The following is a 24,683-nucleotide window of genomic DNA, read 5'->3' on the forward strand; positions in this document are numbered from 1 at the left end:
ACATATCTCAGGCTTAGGCCAATCATCAAAGCCCACAGAAGACTCAAGCATTATAGACCTTCAAGGCCCATTGAATCTCTTAACTTTTAATGAGTACCTCTCCTCTAGGGCCCAAACTTCTTCTAATATTGCTATGAAACATGGGGTGGGCTCTAGCAATTTGACTATGGGTAGTACTCGATCTCTTAATGGGCTGGATTTGCCAAAACCAAAAATAGACATTGGGCCCCCCTCAAACACCCCTGGTACCTTACCACCTGGGCTGAACATTAATACTTCTACTTTTCGAGCCTCATATGGGATTATGGAGCACTTAGCTGAAAACCCAGACTTATCTACTACTCCAGATGAGAGTCTTGCTTACCCTAAAGACCTCAACCCTAAGAGGATTTCATCTCCTTGTTCTGAAAGAGGATTGCAGAATGTTAGTGAGAGTCCATCCTGAACCGTGGCTGATTATGGAGATGAGAATTTTGAGAGTTTACCACTGACAAAGGCCTAAAACATTATTTTGGTTGCTACTGAGGTAAATTCCTTTCATGCGGACACAACTTCCTCTGTAGTGATTGAGGAATTATCATCAACACCCATATCTCCCGGCTGCTATGCTATTAAAACGACTAGCAAGAGAGATCCCTAGTCCTGTGCTACATCAATCCAAGAGACTGAGCATATCTAATGTGTTGGGGGAGATCCCTGTGAAAATATCAGCCATTCTGGGATGGCATCCTTGCCAACTTACTAAGGGTCGTGCTCGAAGGAAACATCTTAATTTCTCTGGGAATTCGGTTCCCTCTTTTGAAGGGGTGTGGGCGGCTGCCCTTCCACAGCCCCCCAAGGGGCCATGAGTCTTCTTTGCTGGAACTGTCAAGGATGTGGTCAACCCTTGACAGTTCAATACTTGAGCAAATTATGCTCAAGATTTCAACCTGCTGTGGTTTTCTTAATTGAAACAAAGCAGCAAGAGTGGTACATGCGAAATCTCCAACGACGGTTAGGCTTTACAAATTCTATCTTTGTTAATCCTTTGGGCTTATCTGGTGGTTTAGCTTTATTTTAGGATAATTGTGTGTCTCTAACCATTTTATCTTCCTCTTGCAGATTGGTGGATGTTACCATCAAAAACTCTTTTATTGTTTCTTCTTTACGTTTGACCTTTGTCTATGGTGAACCGAAAATACAACTCCGGCCTGCACTTTGGCGGGAATTAATTCAACTAAGCCACTTTGTATCCACCCCTTGGCTTTGTCTAGGGGATTTTAATGAAATTCTATCAGTGAAAGAAAAAGCGAGGGGACGTAGCAAGAGTTTGTTCCAGATCTCAGAATTTCTTTCTACCATAAATGACTGTAATCTAATAGAGCTTCCTTTTTCAGGTCCTAGATTCTCATGGTCCAACAAACGCCAAGGAAATAATCTCATCATGGCCAGCATTAATAAGGTGTTCAGTAATGCCGTTTTTCTTCGGGATCAAGGCCTCATAGCTATATATTGACATGCCATGGTGGCTTCTTACCACACTCCAATTTTGGTGAGATTTCTATCCTACTCTAAACTCAAGCATAAGCAGTTTTATTTTGAATCAAAATGGGTGGGGCACCTAGAATTAGGCCAAGTTGTGTCCCAAGCTTGGAATGCCTCTTTTTTTGGATAAGCTTCTTACCAATTATTTCAAAAGCTTAAAACTTGTGGGTTTAAACTTTGGGTTTGGAGTTCACATACTTTTAAGAATGGACAGAAGGAATTGGAACACTTAACTCAAGAGCTTGAGAAAATTCAGCAACATCCTTAGCGTATATCCCTCCAAAATGAGGAAACCAAACTCCGAGGTCAGCTTTTGTTTATCCTTAATCAAGAGGAGCAACATTGGGCCCAAAGATCTCGGGTCCAATGGTTGAAAGAGGGAGATAGGAATACTGGTTTTTTTCATCTATTTGTGGTGAGGCGTAGGCAATTTAATAATATTTCTAGACTTCGAAATTCTAATGGAGATTGGATATCAACAAACTTAGGTATGTCTCAAGTTGTTATTTTCCATTTCACCAATTTGTTTACATCATCAAACCCTGATAAGATTCCTGATTTTATTGATTGCATTGATACTACAATATCAGATTCTCAAAACCAGAATTTATGTCATCCTTTTTTTTCTAGTGAAATTAAAAGAGCAGTGTTTCAAATTGGGGCTTTTAAGGCTCCAAGAATTGATGGATTACTTGCAAAAAAATTTCAATTATATCGGAATGTTATTGGTATGGATGTAGTTAATGCAATGCAATGGTTTTTCAATTCTAGACATATGTTGCATAGCTTTAATAGAACTATTGTTGTTTTGATTCCCAAAAATAACCACCCCAATGAGATGAACCACTTTAGACCTATCAGCCTATGCACTGTTATATGCAAGATTATAGTCAAATGTCTTGTCAATAGGCTTAAGCCCATTTTGAATTCTTTAATAAGCCCTTTCCAAAGTGCTTTTATCCCTTCACAGGCCATTTCTGATAATGTATATGTGGCCCATGAAGTTCTTCACAAAATGAAGGGTTCTAAAAATAAGGATGGGTTCATGGCACTTAAACTTAATCTTAGTAAAGCATATGACAAGGTAGTGTGGCCTTTTCTTAGGCTTGTTATGACCAAATTTGGGTTTCACCCTACATGGGTGAATTGGGTTATGCAATGTGTATCCACAGTCTCCTTCTATATAAAGCTTAATGGAGTCCTTCTTGATCCAATTACCCCTCAAAAGGGGCTCCGACAATGCTGCTCCCTTAGTCCCTATCTCTTCGTCCTTTGTCAAGAGGCTTTCTCTTCTTATTTCTTAAATGCTGCGCATCCTAGAATAATTTCTGGGGTAAAAACATGTAGAAATGGACCTTCTATTTCCCACCTCCTATTTGCTGATGATTGTTTAATTTTCTCAAAGGCTGGGAAAGAGGAAGGGCAAATTATTATTCAACTCATTGGAAATCACTGTTTAGTTTCCGGTCAAAATCTTAATATGAATAAATCAAACATTTGGTTCAACCCATGTACCCCTATTTTCATTCAAAATGAAACTTCTCTATCTACAGCTTTTCAACCTATCTCTGATTTGGGGAAATACTTGGGATTACCGACTAGCTTTGGGCGATCCAAAAAGACTGTTTTCTTATATTACTGAAAGGGTTCAATCTAAGCTTTCAGGGTGAAAGGGGAACCTCCTTAGTGCTGCTGGTAAGGAAATTTTGATTAAATCTGTAATTTCCTCCCTTTCCACTTATACAATGTTAATGGTCCTTCTACCCACTAGGTTATGCAAAGACTTGAACAAAGTGATTAAACAACTCTGGTGGAAGGATAGTAATGGGAAAGGGGTTTTCTGGGTTATTTGGGAGAAGCTCTGTCAAAGTAAGAAGGTGGGGGGTCTTGGTTTCTGCAATTTTAACTACTTTAATCTTGCTCTTCTTACACGACAATGCTGGAGACTTTTAAATAATAGTAATGCTTTATGGGTCAAGGTACTAAAAGGGAAGTATTTCCCTAACTCAACTTTTCTTGAAGCCAACTTTAAAAGCAACTGTTCTTGGGGCTGTAGAAGTTTGTTGGCTGGTAAAGAACTCTTGATCAAAGGACTTAAGAGGAAAATAGGTAATGGTGCTACAACTTGCATTTTTACTGATCAGTGGGTTCCCTCATTACCTGAAGGAACTATTTCTAGTATTTCTTCTCACCCATTTAAAAATAAAGTGGCTGATCTTATTATTCCTTCATCCAAACAATGGAATGTTCCTTTAATATGATCCTTATTTTTTCCTGCGGAGACTTTGGCTATTATTCAAATTCCCCTTTGCATCAATGATAAAGAGGACAATCGGTATTGGGGCTTTACTAGGTCTGGTTTGTTTACAGTTAAATCTGCTTATTATTGCTCTCTTTCTCCAACAGTCCTTCTACTTCCACCCCTGACCCTTTTTGGAGTGTTTTATGGAAGTTGTCTTTAATACCAAAAATTAAATTGTTCATTTGGAGGTGTTGTATGAACTCAATAGCAATTAGATAACAATTGTTTAAAAGAAAACTGTTGTCCCATGCTATGTGTCCTATTTGTGCAAATGCTGAGGAGTCTATTATTAATGCATTATCTCAATGCTCATTTGCCTCTACTGTTTGGCTTGCTTCTGCGCTGCGTTTTAACCCCACTGATTTCAATGGCAGGGATATGAAGGATTGGCTTAATTTCCTCTTTGTAAGATATAAAGATGTTCCTTGTCTAATGGATTTCCACATTGCCTGGTCATCTACAATTTGGCAGATCTGGAAGGCTAGAAACAATGTGGTATTCAACCATGGGGATCCCAACCTTCATAGTACAATGTCTTGCATTGCTACTTCTATTATAGAGGGGAACATCTGTCTAGCATCTCAAAGTTCGAATGTTGGGTGTCCTACTGTTGATAATTTACCTTTTCGAACACCGGAGGTTCATTTTGTTATATCCACAGATGGTGCTTGGCGATCTACAACTCATAAGGGTGGCCGCAGTGTTGTGATTAGAGACCATGAGGGCAGGTTTATTTTAGTCAAAAGCAAGATTGAGACTAGTGCTTCTGCTGCAACTGTGGAAGCCGAGGCTTTGCGGGATGGAATTCTTTTTGCCCGTGTGTTACATCATCCTGCTTTAGTTGTTCTAAGTGACTGTCAATCTATCATCAAGGGTTTGACCTGTAATATCTCCTCCCTTGATTGGGTAGCGAGAGTAATAGTTGAGGATATCATGTCTTTGTCATCTTTCTTTAGTGTTTTTTATTTTCGTTTCCTTCCCCGATCAAACAATTGGGAAGCTCATACTTTAGCCCATGGGGCTTCTTTGTTAGGAATTTCTCGGGTTTGGTGGCTCAATCTACCAATCTGTCTTGTTAATAACTGTACTTTGTACTCCGGGTAGGACTTTGTCCTCCCTTGATTTTCTCTAATAAATAGTTTTATTGTTCTTGTTAAAAAAAAAAAAAAAAAAAAGTAAGTGCTTTCTATGGCGGAGTGTGACTCCTACAGTGATACCCAATGTGACACGTTTATTATTCACATGACCAATCTGAATAATTAGTTTGATAAACCATCTTATTGTCATATATCAATTTTCCTGCTCTAATTCAATAATATGACTCATCATATAACATTTTAATTACTTGTGCATTTTGAACGTTAAATTAGTATACTCTTTTTCAAATATTTAAAAAAAAAAAATTTGTTTCGATGTGACATGATAGTTATAGCTTACCCATGATTAAACAAGTTTACATTTTCAAATATTTAAAAAAAAAAAAATTTGTTTACATGTGACATGACAGTTATAGCTTACTCATGTAAAATCATTTTATATTGAAATTTTAATTTACTTATGTATCTTTTAGCCAAAATTGCTTCCAAATTTAAGGGTCCATTTGTGCTAAAACATTACACATCTACGTTAGTTGATGGAACTTACTTAATGCTAAAATCTGATCACCAAATATACTCACATATTGTATAGATTGGTAAAACTGCTTTGCAAATTGGTTTCCTTTTAAGGCAAAATACTAACTTTGAGTTTTTAACTCCAAAAATAAAAAGAACCCATTTTCTTTTTTTTGCAAGTTACCGAGAGTTTGTAATCATCTGTTTTCTCACCCTCACAAAATTTGAATTGAAGGAAAAATCATAATCTGACCTTATATAATGGTAAAGAAACTTATATAATATCATTACTATCTTACATTAATTGTGCAAAGAGGGGGAAAATTAGGAGAAAATGAACACTATTTGTTGGTGTACGATATCTTGAATTTGGTGCAATTTAATCTAGGGGGTACTGATGCAGGCGTTTCGACAAAACAAAATGGTGAACCTGCTTATTGGTAAGTGGGCCGTGGGGGTTGTAAGGGGGTAGGAGGCCGCGCCCCAATCAAATTATTTATTTGAGGGCAGTTTTGTACTTTTCGATATTAGGATTTTTCGCTATATGTTTGTAGCAAGGTTTACTTTCTCTGTAAGCAATACTAAGAGGTGTGAGGACGAGCGCTGTAACCCCATTTTCCATTGATAGTGAAACAGAATCTCATATCTCCGAAAACATATACAATCTTGACAAACCTCATAAACCTGTGTGCATTATTTATTCTTGTTTTTTCATTATCTTCTGCATCGTTTTGAGGGTTGCATTTATACACTATCCAATTGTACCTTTTATGACCAGGACGCCACTAAAAGATGCCCCTGCCCCCTTTGATTGAATGTCTATGCACACATTTCCATTAATGCTTGGACCATACAATTAGGTAGTGTTTTTTCTCCTTAATGTTAGATATGGTGACAATATAACAACTATAACCCAAGGGGGTAGCGCAGTTGATGAGCAACAAATTTGGTATGAACCATAAATTCAGACGTCTTGAGTTCGACCCCACTAAGCACACCTTGAACCACTCACACGAGGGTGTTTAGTGATCTTCACCGCTTTCAGTGAAAATTAAATGTTTCTCATTCAACCCCAATATGACCCGATCCATGCGGTTGTAAAGTCAATATGAGCCCACGGGATGCGGGATTAGTCAAGCCAAAGGCCTGGAAACCTGTTGTTAGTAAAAAAATAATAATAATAATAAAATAAAATAAAAAATATATATTATATGACAACTATGGTTAGATCCAAAGTATAAATCTCTCTCCTCTGGCAGGTGGAGGGATAAAGAGAGACGATTCACATCCGGGTCCTCGGGCAATGACAGTCTTGATGGGGGGTTGAAATCGTCTGCAATTCCAATCTCGTACAATTTCGTACAATACCACCTTCAGGCGATGACATGTGTATTGATACCAATACAATGGCCAAGATTTGGTACAATTAATAAAATATTAAATCAATGAAGAGGCATTTAAATCAGATCTAGGCCATTGTATTGGTATTAATACACGTGTCACTGCCTGAAGGTGGTATTGCACGGAATTGTACGAGATTGGAATTGCAGAAGATTTTTTTCCCTTAATGGGTGTTTCCCATTTTCACTCGCATAAATTTTGATAGTCACACATCGTTGGAGTGGGGTCATACATTTAAATAATAATAAAAATAAATGTATGACCCCACTCCCGAATGTAGATCGCCGCGTCTAATGGGGATACATTTTTTTCTTTTTCTTTTTTTAATAAAACAGAGGGGATAAATGTAGCCTGACGATATGATCCTTTATGGTGAACCGTATTAGGCCAGAGTTGTCCTTTTTTGAGGGGGTTTGACCCGACACAATAAGAAATCAAACCGGACGTTTTATTTTCTGAACACAAACCCCCCCTCCTCCCCCACATAAATAAGATGGACGATAATTTTCACTTTTTATTTTTTAAATTTCAAGCATTTTATTCTTTAGCCTTTTTTGGTAAAGAGAATTTTTTATTTTTTTATTTCAAGCATTTTATTCTTTTGCCAAAGCCATAATTTGAGTAGTCAAAACCAAAATCTAGTCTGCTATTTGGTAGGGCCTTGCTAACTATGATTCAACCAAAACGAAGTTTTTAACATTATCATAGGATAAAAGAACGCTATCTGATCATATGGTCATTTTTCTTTTTTTGGAAACGTCGGGTATCCAGATCCTAGTCCCACGGGTTCATACTGACCCCACAACTGTATGGATCGGGTCATACCGAGGTTGAATGAGAACCATTCAACTTTCACTAAAAGTAGTGAAGAATACTAAACACCCCCGTGTGAGTGGCTCAATGTGTTTCTAGTGAGAGTTGAATTTAAGACGTCCGAGTTTATGACTCGTATCAAGTTTGTTGCTCACAAACTGCATTACCCCCTTAGGTTATCATATGCCTTTTTCTTTTAAACACACATGGGGCATAATGATAGCCCTTCCTTTGTAAAATACAAAATACCCACATTTGTTGCCACCCTTGCACCTTCTCATTGGCTCCACACATATTGTAGAGGTCACGTGATTAGGTAACATTCTACTTTCTTTATCATATTATTTGAATAAAAAAAAAAAAAAAACTTTACCAATGTTGTCTATACCTAAAAGCAGACTTATGCAAAATAATCACACTACCCCATATATGCCTTAAGATATTCTCGGCACCCTGGCATTAGCCCTAGAGCCTGGAGGATAACCATTGTTTTCTTCTTTTTTTTTTTTTTTTTAAAAAAAAAATTAAAAGAAAAGAAGAGAAAATTACATGATTACCCATTTTTGGGGTTCCCTTTACAAAATTACCCACGAAAAGTTTTGGTTAACAAAAATACCCAACATTAGGTTTGAGTTTATAAAACTACCCATCTAAAGTTTTAGTTAACAAAAATACTCAAAATCAGGTTTGGGTTTACAAAACTATCCAAAATAGTGGTTCTTCATCTTCCACATATAATCATGTATTTTTTTATGACTAAAACTTTGAGTGGGTAGTTTTGTAAACCCAAACTCAATTTTAGGTATTTTTATTAACTTAAACTTTTAGTGGATAATTTTGTAAAGAAAAATCTAATTTTGAGTATTTTTATTAACTAAAACTTTTGATGAATAATTTTGTTAAGAGAAACCCAAAAATAAGTAATCATGTAATTTTCTCTTAAAAAAATGTCATATTAGAATGATTTGATCCATTCGTAGATATTTGATGCATGGGCATGCTTTAATAAATAAAATCTTCTTTTATATAAAAAAAATATTATTTATCAGTTATAAGAGTCCCGTATTTCATTTAAAAGAAGTTCCATCTTCCAAGGTAATAGGGCTTACGACACTTGGATGAGCTGTACCAAAAATTAAAAAGCTTTATTAATAGAAAATTCCGATCATGTGGCAATGAGTTACGCGGTCTGTACAATCCAATGTATAATATTAAAAAATTAAAATTCCACGTGGTTGATAGTGTGTGAACGCTGTTCATAAAATAGGACGTGTTGTAGCAGTATTAGACTATCAGTGGGTCAAATCAATAATTGCTGCTGACACTTGTATTGACGAAAATACCCTCACTGCCATGTCTATTAATGGAGGGGTTTCATGATTGGTGCCCTAGGCGGTGTCCGCGGAGAGAGAGAGAGAGAGAGAGAGAGAGAGAGAAAGAAAGAGGGAACCCAAGCGGGCCAAGCCCATCTTCCCGTCTGTGACTGTCTGCGATATTTCGAAAACGATTTCAACGTTTTCTATTTCTCTCCTTTCAGTACACACGTGACGGAATTTAATTAATTTAGTACTTTTTCTTAAGGTCGTGGAGTAACCTACAAAAAAAATATGGGTTCATACTCCATAGTATAGTATAGGCACGACACTTATATCACAAAAAAATATGGTAGATAAAGGCCTCCACGGTTACATCCAGGCAACAAGTCCATGAACGGATTCCACACTTCTCCTTAGTAACTATTGTTGCAAGTCTTGTCCATAATTATTTGAATGAATGATACTTGATAAGTCAATGATTCAATGATTCTTAGTATCTTGTCCTCCAAGTCTTTATTAACGTTTTATTTTTCGTGTTTTTCTCAAACTATTGGATCATTATCACGTCATGTGTCACTTGCTTAAATAACTATGGGCCAACTTGGACAATGGGTGTCAAGAAAAGGAGTTGAATCCCTAATGGACAACATTTTGCCGATTTTTTCCCAATGAATGAGAAAATAAAAAAATTCTACACAAAAGAGAGAGAAAATAGAAATTGAAAAAAAAAAAAGTTTTGTTAAAAATTAGGGATATATTAATCTATCTGATCCAGATTGGTACAGACCTATTTGGATCGGTATTGATCGGATTTTATACCATATCTGATATTGATTACTAAATTCCTACTTTCCATTTGTAAAATTTGCATAGTTGTATCGTAGAGACCTTTGAAGCTAAGTCAAGAAAAATATATTAGGAGTAGGGATGTAAATGGTTAGTTGAAATTCGAATTCGAATTCGCATTTATATTCGTTTAAGGGTATTCGTATCCAATTAAAGGGTATCCGGACTAAAGTCCAAATTATCCGAAAAATAATTATTCTATCCAATTAAATAATTACTTAATGATTTTGAGAATTCTTGAAGTTTAAACAGTTTATAGAAAATGAGGAAAATAGTTAAAATAACTTAGAAAGATGGATTAAGAGCAAATTATTTTCATTGGATGGAGAAAGGTCAAGATTACACAAGTCAGAGAGTAAACGAATAGTTAAAAACTCAAATTCATTCCATATCCGTATTCGTTTAGGATTATCCGTATCTAGTCTAGAAATATTTGGATCCAAAGACATCTGATCTGGATTTAATCCATATCCAACCCATTTACATCCCTAATTAGGAGAAGTGTTTTACTATTTGTTAACAAAAGATTCATATGGTCAATCAGGAAACAAATAAGATATGCACTTATAATGGATACATCATCTTCCCATAACAGTAGACCCATTCATATTCTTTTAATTTTTGTATGATGTTTAAAAAAATTTAAAATGTTCCTAATATTTTTGGTGAAAAAAATATTTAAAATATTACCAACTATGATTGTTGTTGTTAACTTACAAAGTTAAAACTTATTAAATATTAATTAAATTTTTAGGTGATATTTTTGAATCAAAATATTTAAATTGAAAATATAAAAATAAGCGAAAGAATTGTTTGATGCTGATGTGTGGATTCCTTCGGATGCCTACTCATAAAATTACTACCCCCACATCTCCATTAAAAAAAAACATATCAATAGTCCAAAACCCAATATACCAATTGATTCAAAACTACACATAGACATTGGAGGAAACCCTCCCTATAAAAATAGAATAGCACTAAAAAATTTGTCTATTATATATTTTTTCAATCATTATTTGGTGCTAAGGTAGATTTCACCATTCTCTATCTAGTTGTAAAAATTAATTTCAATCAAATTTTATATATTTAAATTTAAAAAAAAAATCAAAATGTATATTTTCCTTTTATATTGATAAGAAACTAGATCATTATAAAAAAAAAAAAAATTCAATACAATATGACCCATATGATTGAATTCAAAATTTGTCCATTTATTCTTTTTTTGGGTAGAAATTTGGCTTTATCCTCACAAGGACGGTTTCGACATTTGGGACCATACCTCGAACTGTACACCAAACAACCAAACAACCAAACAAAGAGAGTGAGTGATTGAGAGATTTTTCTAATGATAAGAAAAAGAGAGAGAGAGAGAGAGAGAGAGAGAGAGAGAGAGATTTTCTCTTATTATTTTATTATTTTCTGTACTATATAAATGAATGGGGTTGGACGAGAGAGAAACAAGAGAAGAAATAGAGGAATCTCGGCCTCTGCTTTGTAGAGAAACTGTAGTCTACTGAACTGCGACTCTGTGAGCACAAAGGACAATCCAAAACTATGGCTATCGACTGGAACGAATGGGACACAGATGGATCATTGACACACAGGAAGTCCGGCGAAACAACCACCGCTCTCGGCATCGACCCCAGGGAGCGCCACAAGTTGGCCGAGCGTGAGCGGCGCAAATCAATGAGAGAGCTCTTCCTCTCCCTCTACACTCTCCTTCCAAACTCCAACACAATCCGAAAGGAACAATCAGCAATCCTTGACGAGATCATCAAATACATACCTTTGGCTGTCGCTCGTCTCCGATCGCTCCAGAATAGGAAAGACCCACCTTACTCTACTTCCTCTAGGGTATCACAGTGGCCGGCGCCGCCTGTCCAGACATCGGACCGTCACTCTGCTTCCTCTGATTCATCGGAATTCGATATCCGAGTCGCTGACGAAGCTTCTTCGTCGTGTGTGTCGATTCGGATAAGAGGGGATAGGGTTAATGTGTCTTTAACTGATACGAATCCAAAGGGGATATCACAGGTTCTGCCACTCTCCGCCATATTAGATGAGCTTGAAGCTCATCACCTTGAGATTGTTCGTTCTACCCATTGCCGTGATGGGAGCAAGATACTCCATCACACCGAATGCAAGGTCTGCATTGATTCCTGTGATTTAAATCTCTTCCGATCAATGTGTTTGGTACCCATTACTTAATTTTTGGTTTGCTGAACTGGGTTAGTTTCCTTTTTGCTTTTTGGTTGCAGATTTGTGATGGGTTGGACAAATCTCCTCCTCTAGAGCAACTAGCCGGAAAACTTCATTGGTTGAGGAAATCATCTTCTTCGGTGAAGAGAAAATTTGACCAGCTGAACTGATGACTGACCAGATCACCGCCCCACCAATCATCACTCATCTATATCTCTGTTATAACCCCTTCCCCACACCCCACACCCCACACCGCACACCCCACACCCCACACCCCACACCCCTTTTCTCTCTTTTTTTGTTCTTTTTCCAATTTTCCTCTCTGCTGAATCCAATCTTGGACAGAGAATTTTGAGAAATTTTGTAAATAAAATCATGAAAAAAAAGATAGCTTTTCTATCTTGAATAGAATTGAATTGTGATAAATTTTGCAGATGAAATCATGAAAAAGATAGCTTTCTATTTTGAATAGAATTGTGAGAGAGTTTTGGGAGTTGAAAGGGATAGCTTTCTTGTGCTTGTCCTTTCTCTGCAGATCTGATGCTAATGGTAACCATATTAATTATTAATTAAAGTGAAAAAAAAAAGGGTTCACAACTTATAATGGAGATGCGGGGTATCGATCCCCGTACCTCTCGCATGCTAAGCGAGCGCTCTACCATCTGAGCGACATCCCCACTTACATGGAAGGAATTATTTTGAATAAGATTATTTTTAATATCGTGTATGATACAACAATATTTCATCCTTCATTTATATTTTAGGTGAAGAGTATTTTTGTTACTTTGGAATATAAAGGAAAATATGTACAAAACAAAATTTGAGGAAGTTTCGTGCCTTCCAAATATCCCATGAGGTACACAGTTTGAAACCTAGCGATTAAAAAAAAAAAAAGGAAAGAGTTCTTTGATCAATATCGTAGAGGAACTAACCAATAAGGTGGAAGGGAATGGTCTTGTACATAAGAGGTTAGCAAGGTCATTTCATAAGGGGAGGAGATAGAGAGAGTAATGAACAAAATTTCTCAAGGCTATCATGCTGGTGTGACAAGTCACCATGCCAACAAATGTATTATCAACGAAAGTATTCGACAATTGGAAAAAGATGTCAAATGTGTCCTTTTCAAAGACAAAAAAAATTGTCAGGGTGGTTGACACTTCTCTTAAAAAGAGTGTTTCAAGAATTTATATGTTGTTAAAAATAAGAGTAATTTATAACGCCACCCTTAGAGAATGCTACAATTATAAATAAGATCAATCTCTTTATTTCAAAAAATTAGACTCAGACTCTATTGTTAGTCATTGTCAAATGAAGCTTTAAAATGACGATTTACCCTTATTCCCTGTCTTACGACGTTGTCTTGCTGATCATCATCCTTGTGATCGACTTCTTCCTCGATATTGAGACCCTGTAAGTCGTCCACACATGTCTTCGTCATCCTTGTGATCGACCTCTTCCTTGATATTGAGACCCTATAACTCGTCCACACATGCCTTTTCTCCCTCAGATATCTCCGTTCCCAATACTCTAATGTCACTGTGGTGACCTTCCTCATCACTCAACGAATCGCCAATATCGAAGACGACAACATCATCCCCGAAGGTTTGTGGCAGGCCACCGCTTTTCTCATTGCCCAAGGGTCTCGGTTGCGCCGTTGTCGATGCTGGTGATATCCCTACAAACGCATCTGAAAACTTGCCACTGCTTGGGCCAGGATCCTGGATACATCTATTGGCATCGTCTTCTTCATCTTCAACGATGGTGAGGATAGAGGAAGCCCGAGAGCTGATAAAGCTGGCAGCCTTGAGGAAGGTTTCTTTGATGGCTTCAAGGGAAAGAGCGCAGTCCTCCAGGCCTGCATCTTCAAGCCTCGGTGGTCGAATCATGTTTAGCAGCCCTTCATCCCTGGTTGCTTCCATCCTCCTCGTAACCCTAACCTTTACCCTCAAAAGAATCTTTGATTTAGATCCCGAAATCGTGTTCAACTTAGCCGTCTTTTCTTGGGTTAGGGTTTCAATTGGAGAGTATTAATTTGAGCACACAGGTAGTGATCTGGTCTGGTTTATCAGATTCATCGATGGCCGAGCTTTGAAGTCCGACATAACCTACCGTCTCTTGCATCTCTTCATATGATCTCTCCCTTTCTTGCTCTCGATAGTTTGCAAACCCCTCTCTTCCTGCTACATCATCTTTGCATCAACCTCCAAACCCACCACCCACCACCCGCCACCCACCACCCACCCATTAGCGATGATCAGTATGTATATGCACAAATAAATGACATAAAAACAAAAAAGAAACTTGGATTCAAAGGAGCAAATGTTCACCTAGGATTTGAAGCCATGGCAACTATGGAATCAGTTCTAGGGCTTGTGACTTGGGCACTAATTTTTCTGCAACTCACAGTTCCCAAGTTTAATCGATATGCATTTGTCCGATGCCACTGGTCTGAAAGATCACCAGTGGTCCAACAATTACAAATTGGGTGAAAGAAATATTAATTTATTGCAATGGTATTTTTGGTACTTCGTATTTCATAAGGGCATTTGGATATTTAAAATAAAATATAATTGTTGACATCAACAAATAAGGTATATTCCTTAACAATGATTGACGATAAGAGATCTGAGTCTAATTTAATGAAAAAAGAGGGGACGTTTTTTTAATTGTGACATTCTCCAGGAGTGATGTTGTAAATTATACTAAAAATAATCGTTTGATTGGGAGTGAGCATTTATATGTCTTTTTAACCTTTTCATCGTGACTTTCCATTCTACGGTTTTTAAAGTTCATAATTACTTTATCAAAAAACATGAAAAAAATACTAAATTATGTAAAAAATTAAAGAAATAGTTTTATGAATTGGAGGCAAAAGTTTACAAGTTTTACAAATTAGATGCAGTATTCCCTCTACTTCTAACATTCTTTCTCCTCCATATTCCCTATTCATGAACAAACCTAACACAGAAGCATTCTGGGTGTGGACACACTATGGATCAAAAATTTCCATAGAAACTTTTACACAACGTTTGAGTCATCATAATTCTGGATTCATGCCACCACGATCTATATGAAATGACAGTTTTGTTGATGCATTCCTAATAAAAATGCAGAAGAAAAGAGTTCTTCTGAACAAGAAAATTTAATCACGTAAATCTTTTAAATTACTGAAATTTGTTGATATGCAGAAGAAAAGAGATCTTTTGAACAAGAAAATTTAATCACGTAGATCTTTTAAATCGCTGAAATTTGTTGATTATTCCATACAAATTTACAATGGAAGAACTGTTCATTGTAAGATCATTGAAGGAAAAAAAATACAAAGTAGTGGTTGTAGCATTACGAGCGTGGCTTGGAGGAGCAAGGATTTAGGGGATGGTATCGGTATCAGTATTAGTATCGGTCTCTGTCGATATTGATCCGATACTGATCTAGATCAGATGGAATCGATGAGTATCAGTCTATTTTACCCCTGGTTTTTATAAAAAAATATTATTTCCCCCTATTTTACCTCTAAAACGATCCGAATAACTGATCTAGATCGATATCGATTTAGGGATCGGTCTCAGCCGATATCGATGTGATATAGCCGATACGGTCGGTTCCAGATCAATACTTGAAACCATGTGGTGGAGTAAGCAACAATACCAACAATCATTTTCCATTGGACTTGGCTGAGAGCAAGTCATGTTGTTTGTGGTCCTACGATTCTGGAGAGGTTGCATTGGGCAAGGAAGAAGCCAAAAGGTTTATTGTTTTATCGTATCCAACACCACACCCATGCAGGATGGACGTCTGTTTCGTCCTTTAGGATTGTCTAAGGGAGGTTCTTGTGGTTGCGTTTCTTTGTATTTTATTCACGAGAGGTATGATGACTTGATTAATGATTGGCGGTATGCTTTGATCTGTCTATTTCTTCACTGGTGATATCTCTGTACTTTGTTATCTCTGTACCCCCATTAATTTGATCTGTACATGGACCCCATACAAAGTCTTGTGATTCTTGAGGCATTTCTCTCCCATACTTGTACTTGTGGACAGGGTATGTAAGATCTGTAAGTGGTGGCAGAGATATTTGGTGAATTTGAAACAAACTGGGTGAGTGTGAAGGGCAAGATCTGCATATCTCCTCTTTCTACATAGCTAACAGACCAAGAACCTCCTCTCATTTTGCCCATCTCCCAAGTCCAGGTCTCGGACTGGGAGAGGAATGAAAGGGGACCCAGAAATTGCTAATCCAATAGTGCCTTGCAGGTTCCTTAATCATGAGAGGCTTAAATTAAAACTGATCATATCATAGATACCGAACTTGTTGGAGGAATTCTCACAAAAGACTTGCTGGAGAGATGGATGGCACTAGACCCCTCATGTGGCATTTGTCATTCCCATCCCGAATTTACCTGACATACATTTTTTATCATGTGATTTCATTAAAAGGATATGGGCTTCGAGTCCCCTTGGTTTTATCTCTGGTATGACTTTTCAACAATTTATCTTGTATTTGTTTACTTCTAATACCATTCCAGCTAATTTCAGTAAAAGGTTTTTTCAGGATTTTTATCATAATCTGCTATTTTATCTAGAAACACAGGAATGAGATTGCATTATCGAATGTGCAGCCAAACCTGACCAGTATCTTAAGAATGCAAGATTCTGGATTCATGTATCATGCAAAGAACAAACTCTAACCCTAGACACTCCAAGTTCCCCGACTCAATATATCCCAAAACCGCATACAAATAATACCATTCTAATTTGTTCAACTTTTTCTGACACAAATTCTAGAATGATAGGATGGGCTAGTTGTTTATTTCAACAGAATATATGTATCTCATTAACGTCCAATTATGTCCTGACAGGAGACCATATTGAAACAAGCATATAGGCTCTACTATATGGACTGAAGAAGGCAAATGAAATAGGATGATGTGTGGAGGATATTTGAAGCGACACTAGTGATTTGGAATCTTTTTGGAACCCTAGTACCAACTCTTGGCCTTTGAGCATCTTACCTATCATTTTTTACGTAAAATTTGACCTCTACCATTTTTTTGTTTAAGCTCAAGTCCACCAACAAATTGGTACATTTGTCAAACAATTAGCTCAACTCTCACTATCCACTAGATCTATAATTACCAGCAACCCTCAGAACATGAACTTTTCTAATATATTTTAAAGGTTTTTTATCTTTATCCAAAAAAAAAAAAAAAAAAAACCTTGTTCACAATGTAGAAAACATAAAGAAAATAAGGGTTTGCATGGTTTGGCAAGATGCCTACCTACGTTCAAGGAGATATGCGAATTATTTTCACTAATAACGGAGAAAGGGTTACACTGATATGCTCTCTCCTTCACGCCTCTTTGTGTTTACATAAGAATTCTCATAACCATAATAAATCTATAGTAAAAATTAATAGGGGAATAAAGAGATATAAATTTCCATAATTACCCAATGTAAACCCTAAGAATTTTCCTTAAGGGTGGTGACTCCACTAGGCTTCAATATCTATGGGTTTTTAACCGTCCTTCGGAAAAAGCCCAGAACCCAGTCCATAAGATATAAGACACCAACCCTCAAAGGCATTATTGGCATGCGGAATGGCGTGTCCCATGCCATCTACATGCGCATATCAAATGTACCATCAGGGAGTTTACTGAAAGAAGATGCATGGTAAAAATTTTTTCATCCATAATCCATTGATAAGTTGCTCGCAAAAAGCTTTATTTTGTAATCTTCATTTCAGCTATAGATAGAAATTTCATGCTAAATTAAAATATCAATGTCTAATGCTAGATCATGATCTTCACAACATTAAATCATAACCAATCTTTCCTGCAAATGAACACGGAGCTAGGAATTACTGATATTTCTAAAATCTATCACAAAAAATAGAAATAATTTTCCACTGAACTGCATCTAATTATAGAGAGCATGCATGCAGGATATCTCAATTTATAAAGATGATGAGCATTACATTACAAATAAAGGTGTCAAGATTTCCAGTGAAGCCTTTTCTTACATTCTAATGGGTATTGTTGAATTACCAATAAATTTCATGAATGATATGAAAAGCTTACAGGCTTTCATAGGATGTCATCCCCTATGACAAGTCAATAGCTCCACAGCAAGGAAATCACTCCAACCATTCAAGCATGATAGAGTTTCATACAGAAATTAGTTGGTTTCCCAAAAAATCATTTGTTGAATGCAAACATTCTCAATTATGTCACAAACCATCAGATTGTTCAATCAAGGGTTTCAGTGCATGAGTGCTGAAAAAAAAAAAAAAGGAATGAACATGGAACCCTTGAATCGATGGTCAGAAAACAGGATCACTTTATCCACTGAGGTTGGTCTGAACCCACAAATTACGGAGATGTAAATGCTAAGTGACATCTTTACCACAGTTGTCACGGCACTGAGGTTAACGAAAGTGTTAGATCAAACACCAAGAAATATGAATATAAATAGACAAAAGATTCGCACGACACAGAGATTTAATGAGATTCACATATCAGGGTGGTGTGCTACGTCCTTGGGTGAAGAAGAAGATGTTTCACTATGCAGAATTGAGATTACACCCAAGCAGTGACGAGAAATCTCGCCCTGAAACCCTAGCTCGAAAAACCCCCAAAAAACCATACATTTCTCAACAAGACAACAGTACATGATATACTCTAAGTCGTGGGTTGACCCATCGAGTCGTAGTCGATCCGATCGAATCATATAGTGAGGGCGTAAGTGCTGGGCTCCTGACTTGGGCCTATCGGCCCAACCCCTCTGCTTCCATCATAGACCTCAGAAAACTTCCCATTCGAGTCGCCACCAAAATATGTCGGATGAGTCAATCTTCAAAACGGGTCAAGAATTCGAGGCAAACTTAACACAAGGTGATCGAGGTGGAAGAAATTCAAGGTGACAACAACATCCCAAGGTGCCAAGCTGAGCTACCTGGATGCCTAGGTAACGCCTTGACTATTATGATCTTTAATGATTAAATGAGCATGTAATCAATTATTTATCAATTTTGATGTAATTGGAACTTCAACTTGATAAGGACATGCAAGAAAAGTTAAACATCAAGTACCAATAACCAGAGGAGCGCTGATGTTGGTTCATCTAGAACTATACAGATTTGGAATTCAGTACAGAACTTCTTAAATATACAAAAAATACAGCAGAAACAAATTCAGTAGGTGTACAAATTAGAGAAATTGTAGACTATGAACTTACTAGCTCATAGAACATTTTCATCCAAAGTTCCAAGATGCCATTGGAATTCTCTGTACTTCTCTATTGTTTTTTGAAAGACCTCTATACTTTTCTTTTTGGTAACTAAAGAAATGTATCAGTCCTAACAAAAGGCTAAACAACCAAAAAACATGCAATCTATATATTTCCAAAAGAAATTCAAGGTGACAACAACATCCCAAGGGCTTTTCTTGTCTTATTTGCATTTGGCAAAAACTGATTGTCCAAAGTGATTTTTCTTTTAACACTTTTGAAGCAGTTTCCATTTCTCAATTTTAAGAATCATTGAAGTGCTTCCTTGAAGAGTCACTCTAGGAATTCAGAAGTTCCAAACATGGCCTAGCCTAGGCTGGACCCTACCTTCGGCTGAGCTGTTTTCAGGGTGGGCAAGCTGTTAAACAGAAAAGATAACTCTTCCCGAGGCTCTTACTGATGTCTCTGGACTTCTTAACGTTGCCGTCAACTGCCACATCTCGGTTCGGAAATTTTAACCCGATTCTCTTTTGGAACACGCGTGCATACACGCTCTCTAATGTGTCCTTGAACTTCACAGGCCAAAGAACAGTAGGGTGAACTTAGAAACCTAAGATCTTACAACAATTGTTCGAAGTTCACTTTTGATTTTGAGTTTATCAAAATAAGGATGATAAATACTATATTACCTAAGGGATTTGAGTGAGTATCTGATAGCGTATAGATTCTACAAGACCAACAACAATTCCAACTCCTACGAATAAAAGAAGACATTTTTCCAAGTACCACTCAAACTACTGATCTAGCCACATCACATCATGAAGGTCAATCAGAGTCCGTTCTATCCATAAAAAAAAAAAAAAAAAAAAAAAAGAGCAACACAGTGCACAAGGATCCCACTACTGCAGGGTCTAGGAGGGGCAAGTGTCCCAGCCTTACCCCCTGCTTCGCAAAATAGGCTATTTCCAGGTCCACAAACAGTATATCCTCTAAATAATCTTTCAATGATGGATAATATGCATCACCTACTTCACCAGCACAAGCAAGACCATCAAGTAATATCTCATGTGTGGCCTTATTTGGCATAAACCCCAAATCCTGCATCTTGGATAACAGGGGAAGAACTGAATCAAAACGGTTGGACATTTTGCCGGGAAACAGATGATCATACTCAATGCAACAGTCATTATCAATCCAACTTCTCTTAGTTACCACTTATTGATTTCAAATCCCTCAACTTAGGCCACAGAGCATTACATTGCATGACTTTGTATCTTACCCATCAGTGTATCTTTCCGGGTTTCTTTAGGAATGGCAAAGAGAAGAGCATATTGTTGAAGGAACCCATGGTTGCTCTGGCAATTCAACCTCCAATCTGAAGGTTTTCTCTCAAACTTACTAATCAAAGACACCTTCAAGTTCAAGGGCGTACCAGGGACTGGTGTGGAGTTTGAAGTCAGACCAGAATTCCTTCTTTTCCAAATCCTGAGGAACCCACAAGTGATGCTTTCCTGCTGATATCGTCAGCAAGAGAATCCTGGATGGTCGAAACAGAGGGTGAGGAAGAAGAGGATAATTCCTTCCAAGGTCAGGTACCAACCAGATTATATATATCATTGGCAAGTTCCTTTGAATGAAACTGAATTTACACAATTGACCCTCTACTTCAACTTAATAAAAATATTTGAAGGGGTAAATAAAATGATAGTGAAACAAACTCATTCACTGGCTATAGTGCTGCGAAAGAAAACATAATTTCCTATTATTTTCTTAAAATATATATGAACAATCGAAACTGAGCTAGTAATAACTCAAAAAATGAAAAAAGGTAAAAGAACCCTATCATTTGTGTGGTTTTAGGCCCAGACACATGGGGCGGGTTGTTTGGGGCAGGATCATCTTTTCACAACCCACCCGATGTATCTGAGCATGGAGAACGCAATCGGACATGATTATTTCTCACCCTCATTCAAAAAAAAAAAAAAAAAAAAAACCAATTTTCAGTTTATTTGTATTTTAGTATTTTAGTAAATTTGTGAATCGTGATGCTCATTTGTGAATATGACAAGCAAGTCACCTTGGAATTTCTAGGGTTCCAGCTCATAAGATTATACATAATTCCCATAAAATATTTTGCATTTCATTCTCACTTTTTCTTTTCCTGAGTTCTACATTTTCTTATTGAACTGAAAAAGGAACTTACCGAAAGGAAAGGAAAGGAAAGGAAAAGATATAGAAGAACAAGAAAATAATATTACAGGGGCCAATTAGAGGCAACAAACCAACAACCAACTCCCAGGAGAAGAAACCCACCCTAAACTGACAAATCTCCTCTCCAATCAACAAAGAAACCCCTCCATCAGTTAAAAGAAAGAAAAGACAGAAAATACTGAGAGAAATACTTAAAAAAGTACAGACATGGTGAGAGCTAGAAAAGTTATAGCCGATCCATTGGGATATGTTAGTGTATATTCTCGCTCAGTGGAAACTTGTAATCAACAAATAAGAAAATTGCAAATTCTCACTGAGCGAGAGTTCAAAGTTTATGGAAATTTTGAATCTAGAAAATGATCCTTATGATGGAGAATCATTCATTCATATTTCAAATTGGGATGTAATGACAATTATTATCTCTCCAGGGGAAGAGACAGAGATGAATCACGAGGTGGCCCATCAAGTTGACAATATAGATGGTTCAATGGATTTGCCTGAGGAAGAGTCAGAGTCGACCAATGACGATGATGACTCTGGTCATGATGTTTTCAGAAACTTGACCCATCCGGTTTTGAGAAGCTCTTTGTGAAAGAGTCGTCGCGTCAGAAGTGCCCCGTACTATCTTTGATCCCGTGATTGGGCTACTTAACTCTTCCCCTAGTATTTCTTTCCAAGTGTAGAAATGTTTTTTTTTCCAATTTTCCTTTGTGATGCAGGGTCTATTTTGCTTATTTTTTTATGGGTTGCTCTCCCTTCCTTGGGCCTGTTTAATAGGGGGATGGGGAATGGTCGCCTTATCTTGTATTTTGTATTTTCTTACCTATCGAAAAAAAAGAAAAAAAAAAATTTAGGATGGGAAGGGTGCTCTGTTAAGGAGGTTCCCATGCCTAAGTTAGTAATATTGTTAAAAATGGAGAAGAAAGAAAGAAAGAAGTAGAGTTTAGAGTATTCTGATTGCATTACCTAACATTTGGTTATCTTCCCTCTTATATACTGCTTGGGGTTCATGGCAATTGGAGGACTAGTCACTTGACGTGGCCCCAAATGCTATTGGTGGGCTGGTCTCCATCTTAGCTGAGGTGGACAATCTGGCAACGGTTAATTTGACCATAATTACACTCAGATCTTGCTTTGAATTCACTATGACGAATGGAAGAATCTAGAAGACACGTCATTGGTGAAGATGAGTCTCGTACGAAAGACACCTGGTTGGTGTAGATATTCATTAAATAAGTCGGTGGAGGCGACCAGTCCCTAGTCGGGGAAGAAGACCAGCCCTGGTTGAGGGAGGTGACCAAATGCTATAGGATAAGGGCAACTGGTTCTGGTCTGCTGACCAAGTGTGGTGGGAGGGACCGTAGTTTGTGGTCAATACACATGTCTATTCCCTACTGGTTGGTGCTATATTGATATCTCAGGAAGAAAATTACGTATCCTTGCCTTTTCAATCCTTTCTGCAGCATTTTAGAGATCTATATAACTTAATTTAAGATTATCAAATTGCATCTTTACAAAGATCACTGTCTCAACTCTATCATGTGACTCCTTCCTTGTTTATTCTACTAGGTAACACAATGATATTCTATACTATACATAAAATTTGGTAGGAAACCTTTAACCAACCCCACCAAAAGCTCTTATTTTAAAGAGGAGCAACACATACAAGAGACTATTCCACCTTGGTGCATACCTAACCTGACTTATCATTCAAATCGTTCTTCCAATAAAACTAGAATCGCCTAATTCAGAGTTTGTATGAGAATGATATAGAGTTTTTCGTATCAGAGCATGGAAAAGAAGTAAATGGGTGAGTCCATGTGTTTGTGGTCAATACGGGTGAGTATTGATGATGTGGTAGTGTATAGAAACCTAGTGGATAGTACACAATGAACAATATATAGTGTACAAGTGGAAAATAATGTTAGATAAGGTAGTTGCAACTAGGTTATCTTCATAGACATATTGGGCCGGTCATAAGTTAGATTTGGCAAGAGGGGTGTCTTGGAAAATTATAGCACACCAGAGTTGCCTTTCCAAGACAATTGGCATTGCCTCAATATGACTCCAGATGAAAGTGTTATGATCGTTTTTGTACGATCACTCCAGAAAACTAAAATGTTTGATGCATAAACTACTTAAATTTCTTACTATATTTTTATTTCGTTCTTCAGATTTATGGGATTTGGATGTAAAGTAAAGCAAAATTATTAACCATATATAAGAATGTTTGGAGTTAGTGATATAATCATATTGAGTAATGATTATAAAAATTTCTTTCTAGGTTTAAAGTATTTTATTTTATTTGTTATGGCAATCAAGTAGAGTAGGGGTATCAATTTGGCCTGGCTAACCTGAGCCCCGCCCTGAACCCGGATAGCATATGGGCTGAGCTTCTTAACCCACAAGATGGGGCTGGGCTACGATTTTCAATCATGGTTGGATGGGCCATACCTGGGTTGAGGTAATGGGTTGAGCCCAGCCCGACCTATGTATAATGTATATAAGTAAATCATAGGTTGGAGTTCGCTAATTGGTCACGTAGCCATTGCATAAGCATGGGGACCACCAGGGGAGGTGCAGAGCATCCAACCAGCGACAAGGTGGTCTTTTTGCCATTCCACATGTCTGGGTGTAGGGACCTACAACCAGGTAAGAATCTTTTTCCCATAAATTATAAATCTGTATTCACACTTTATTTTTTCTATCCATCCATAACACTCTTTATGGGCCTATGTTTTCTTCATTTATTTTAATAATATTAATAATATATTTTTTAATAACCATTGGTACTAGTGATGGTTTTTTTTTTTCTGGTGTAAAAATGGAAAATACATGAACAGTCACGGTCAGCCTGGCCCTAGGGACAATTAAGACGAACTGGGTTGGCCTTACACCCTCTTTGGTATCATTTTTCTTTTTGATTTTTATTCACAAAAATAGTTTTGACTGCATTTGGTATCATTTATGGAGCTTGTTTCTATTTTAAAAAAATTGATAAAACACAAAAACCAAAAAGGGATCAAGAGTCATTCATGTGTTTTGGCCAAAATCGATTTTCAGTTATTTTTGCTCTGAACTTTAATGAGTACGTGCTTAAAATCTCAATATGGAGGGATAAAGTAGTCATTTACTTTGTAATTAGAAATCCAAACCCTTTGTCCCTTCTTCTTCAATCTAAAGTGGAGAGAGACAGTTATAAAAAAGATGAGTGAAGGGAATCTCTTCACATA

General features: G+C 37.1%; 3 protein-coding genes and 1 non-coding gene across 5 annotated transcripts in view; 2 read left to right on the forward strand and 2 right to left on the reverse strand.

Moving 5' to 3' along the window:
* LOC122092198 (LOB domain-containing protein 1-like) overlaps window positions 1-24,683 on the reverse strand; it is a 32,686-nt gene that overhangs the window by 421 nt on the left and 7,582 nt on the right. The gene's annotated exons all lie outside the window — the stretch shown is intronic.
* LOC122091083 lies at window positions 352-4,978 on the forward strand. 2 transcript variants are annotated; one of them, XM_042660912.1, is made up of 4 exons: window positions 352-993; window positions 1,102-1,307; window positions 1,377-1,531; window positions 4,201-4,978. In XM_042660912.1, the coding sequence occupies exons 3-4, from the start codon at window positions 1,497-1,499 to the stop codon at window positions 4,928-4,930; spliced, it is 765 nt and encodes a 254-aa protein (XP_042516846.1). In that variant the 5' UTR covers window positions 352-993; window positions 1,102-1,307; window positions 1,377-1,496; the 3' UTR covers window positions 4,931-4,978. The 2 variants fall into 2 exon arrangements, with proteins under 2 accessions (XP_042516846.1, XP_042516847.1); XM_042660913.1 differs by lacking the exon at window positions 352-993 and having other exon boundaries at window positions 1,010-1,307.
* Window positions 11,290-12,440, forward strand: LOC122091084 (anthocyanin regulatory R-S protein-like). The gene is made up of 2 exons (XM_042660914.1): window positions 11,290-11,960; window positions 12,074-12,440. The coding sequence occupies exons 1-2, from the start codon at window positions 11,370-11,372 to the stop codon at window positions 12,182-12,184; spliced, it is 702 nt and encodes a 233-aa protein (XP_042516848.1). The 5' UTR covers window positions 11,290-11,369; the 3' UTR covers window positions 12,185-12,440.
* TRNAA-AGC lies at window positions 12,619-12,691 on the reverse strand. Its single transcript has one exon. It is a non-coding gene; the product is annotated as a tRNA-Ala (tRNA).

This window comes from Macadamia integrifolia, chromosome 10 (genome assembly GCF_013358625.1).
Source record: "Macadamia integrifolia cultivar HAES 741 chromosome 10, SCU_Mint_v3, whole genome shotgun sequence".
NCBI classification, from domain to species: domain Eukaryota; kingdom Viridiplantae; phylum Streptophyta; class Magnoliopsida; order Proteales; family Proteaceae; genus Macadamia; species Macadamia integrifolia.

What these genes read in the sequence shown, in the direction of transcription:
- LOC122091084 (XM_042660914.1), top strand. Translation starts at nt 11,370, where the DNA reads ATGGCTATCGACTGGAACGAATGGGACACAGATGGATCATTGACACAC. An exon ending in TCCATCACACCGAATGCAAG is followed by an intron (nt 11,961 to 12,073) that starts GTCTGCATTGAT and finishes TTTTGGTTGCAG; the next exon opens with ATTTGTGATGGGTTGGACAA.
- LOC122091083 (XM_042660912.1), top strand. Translation starts at nt 1,497, where the DNA reads ATGCCATGGTGGCTTCTTACCACACTCCAATTTTG. An exon ending in CTTACCACACTCCAATTTTG is followed by an intron (nt 1,532 to 4,200) that starts GTGAGATTTCTA and finishes TTTCAATGGCAG; the next exon opens with GGATATGAAGGATTGGCTTA.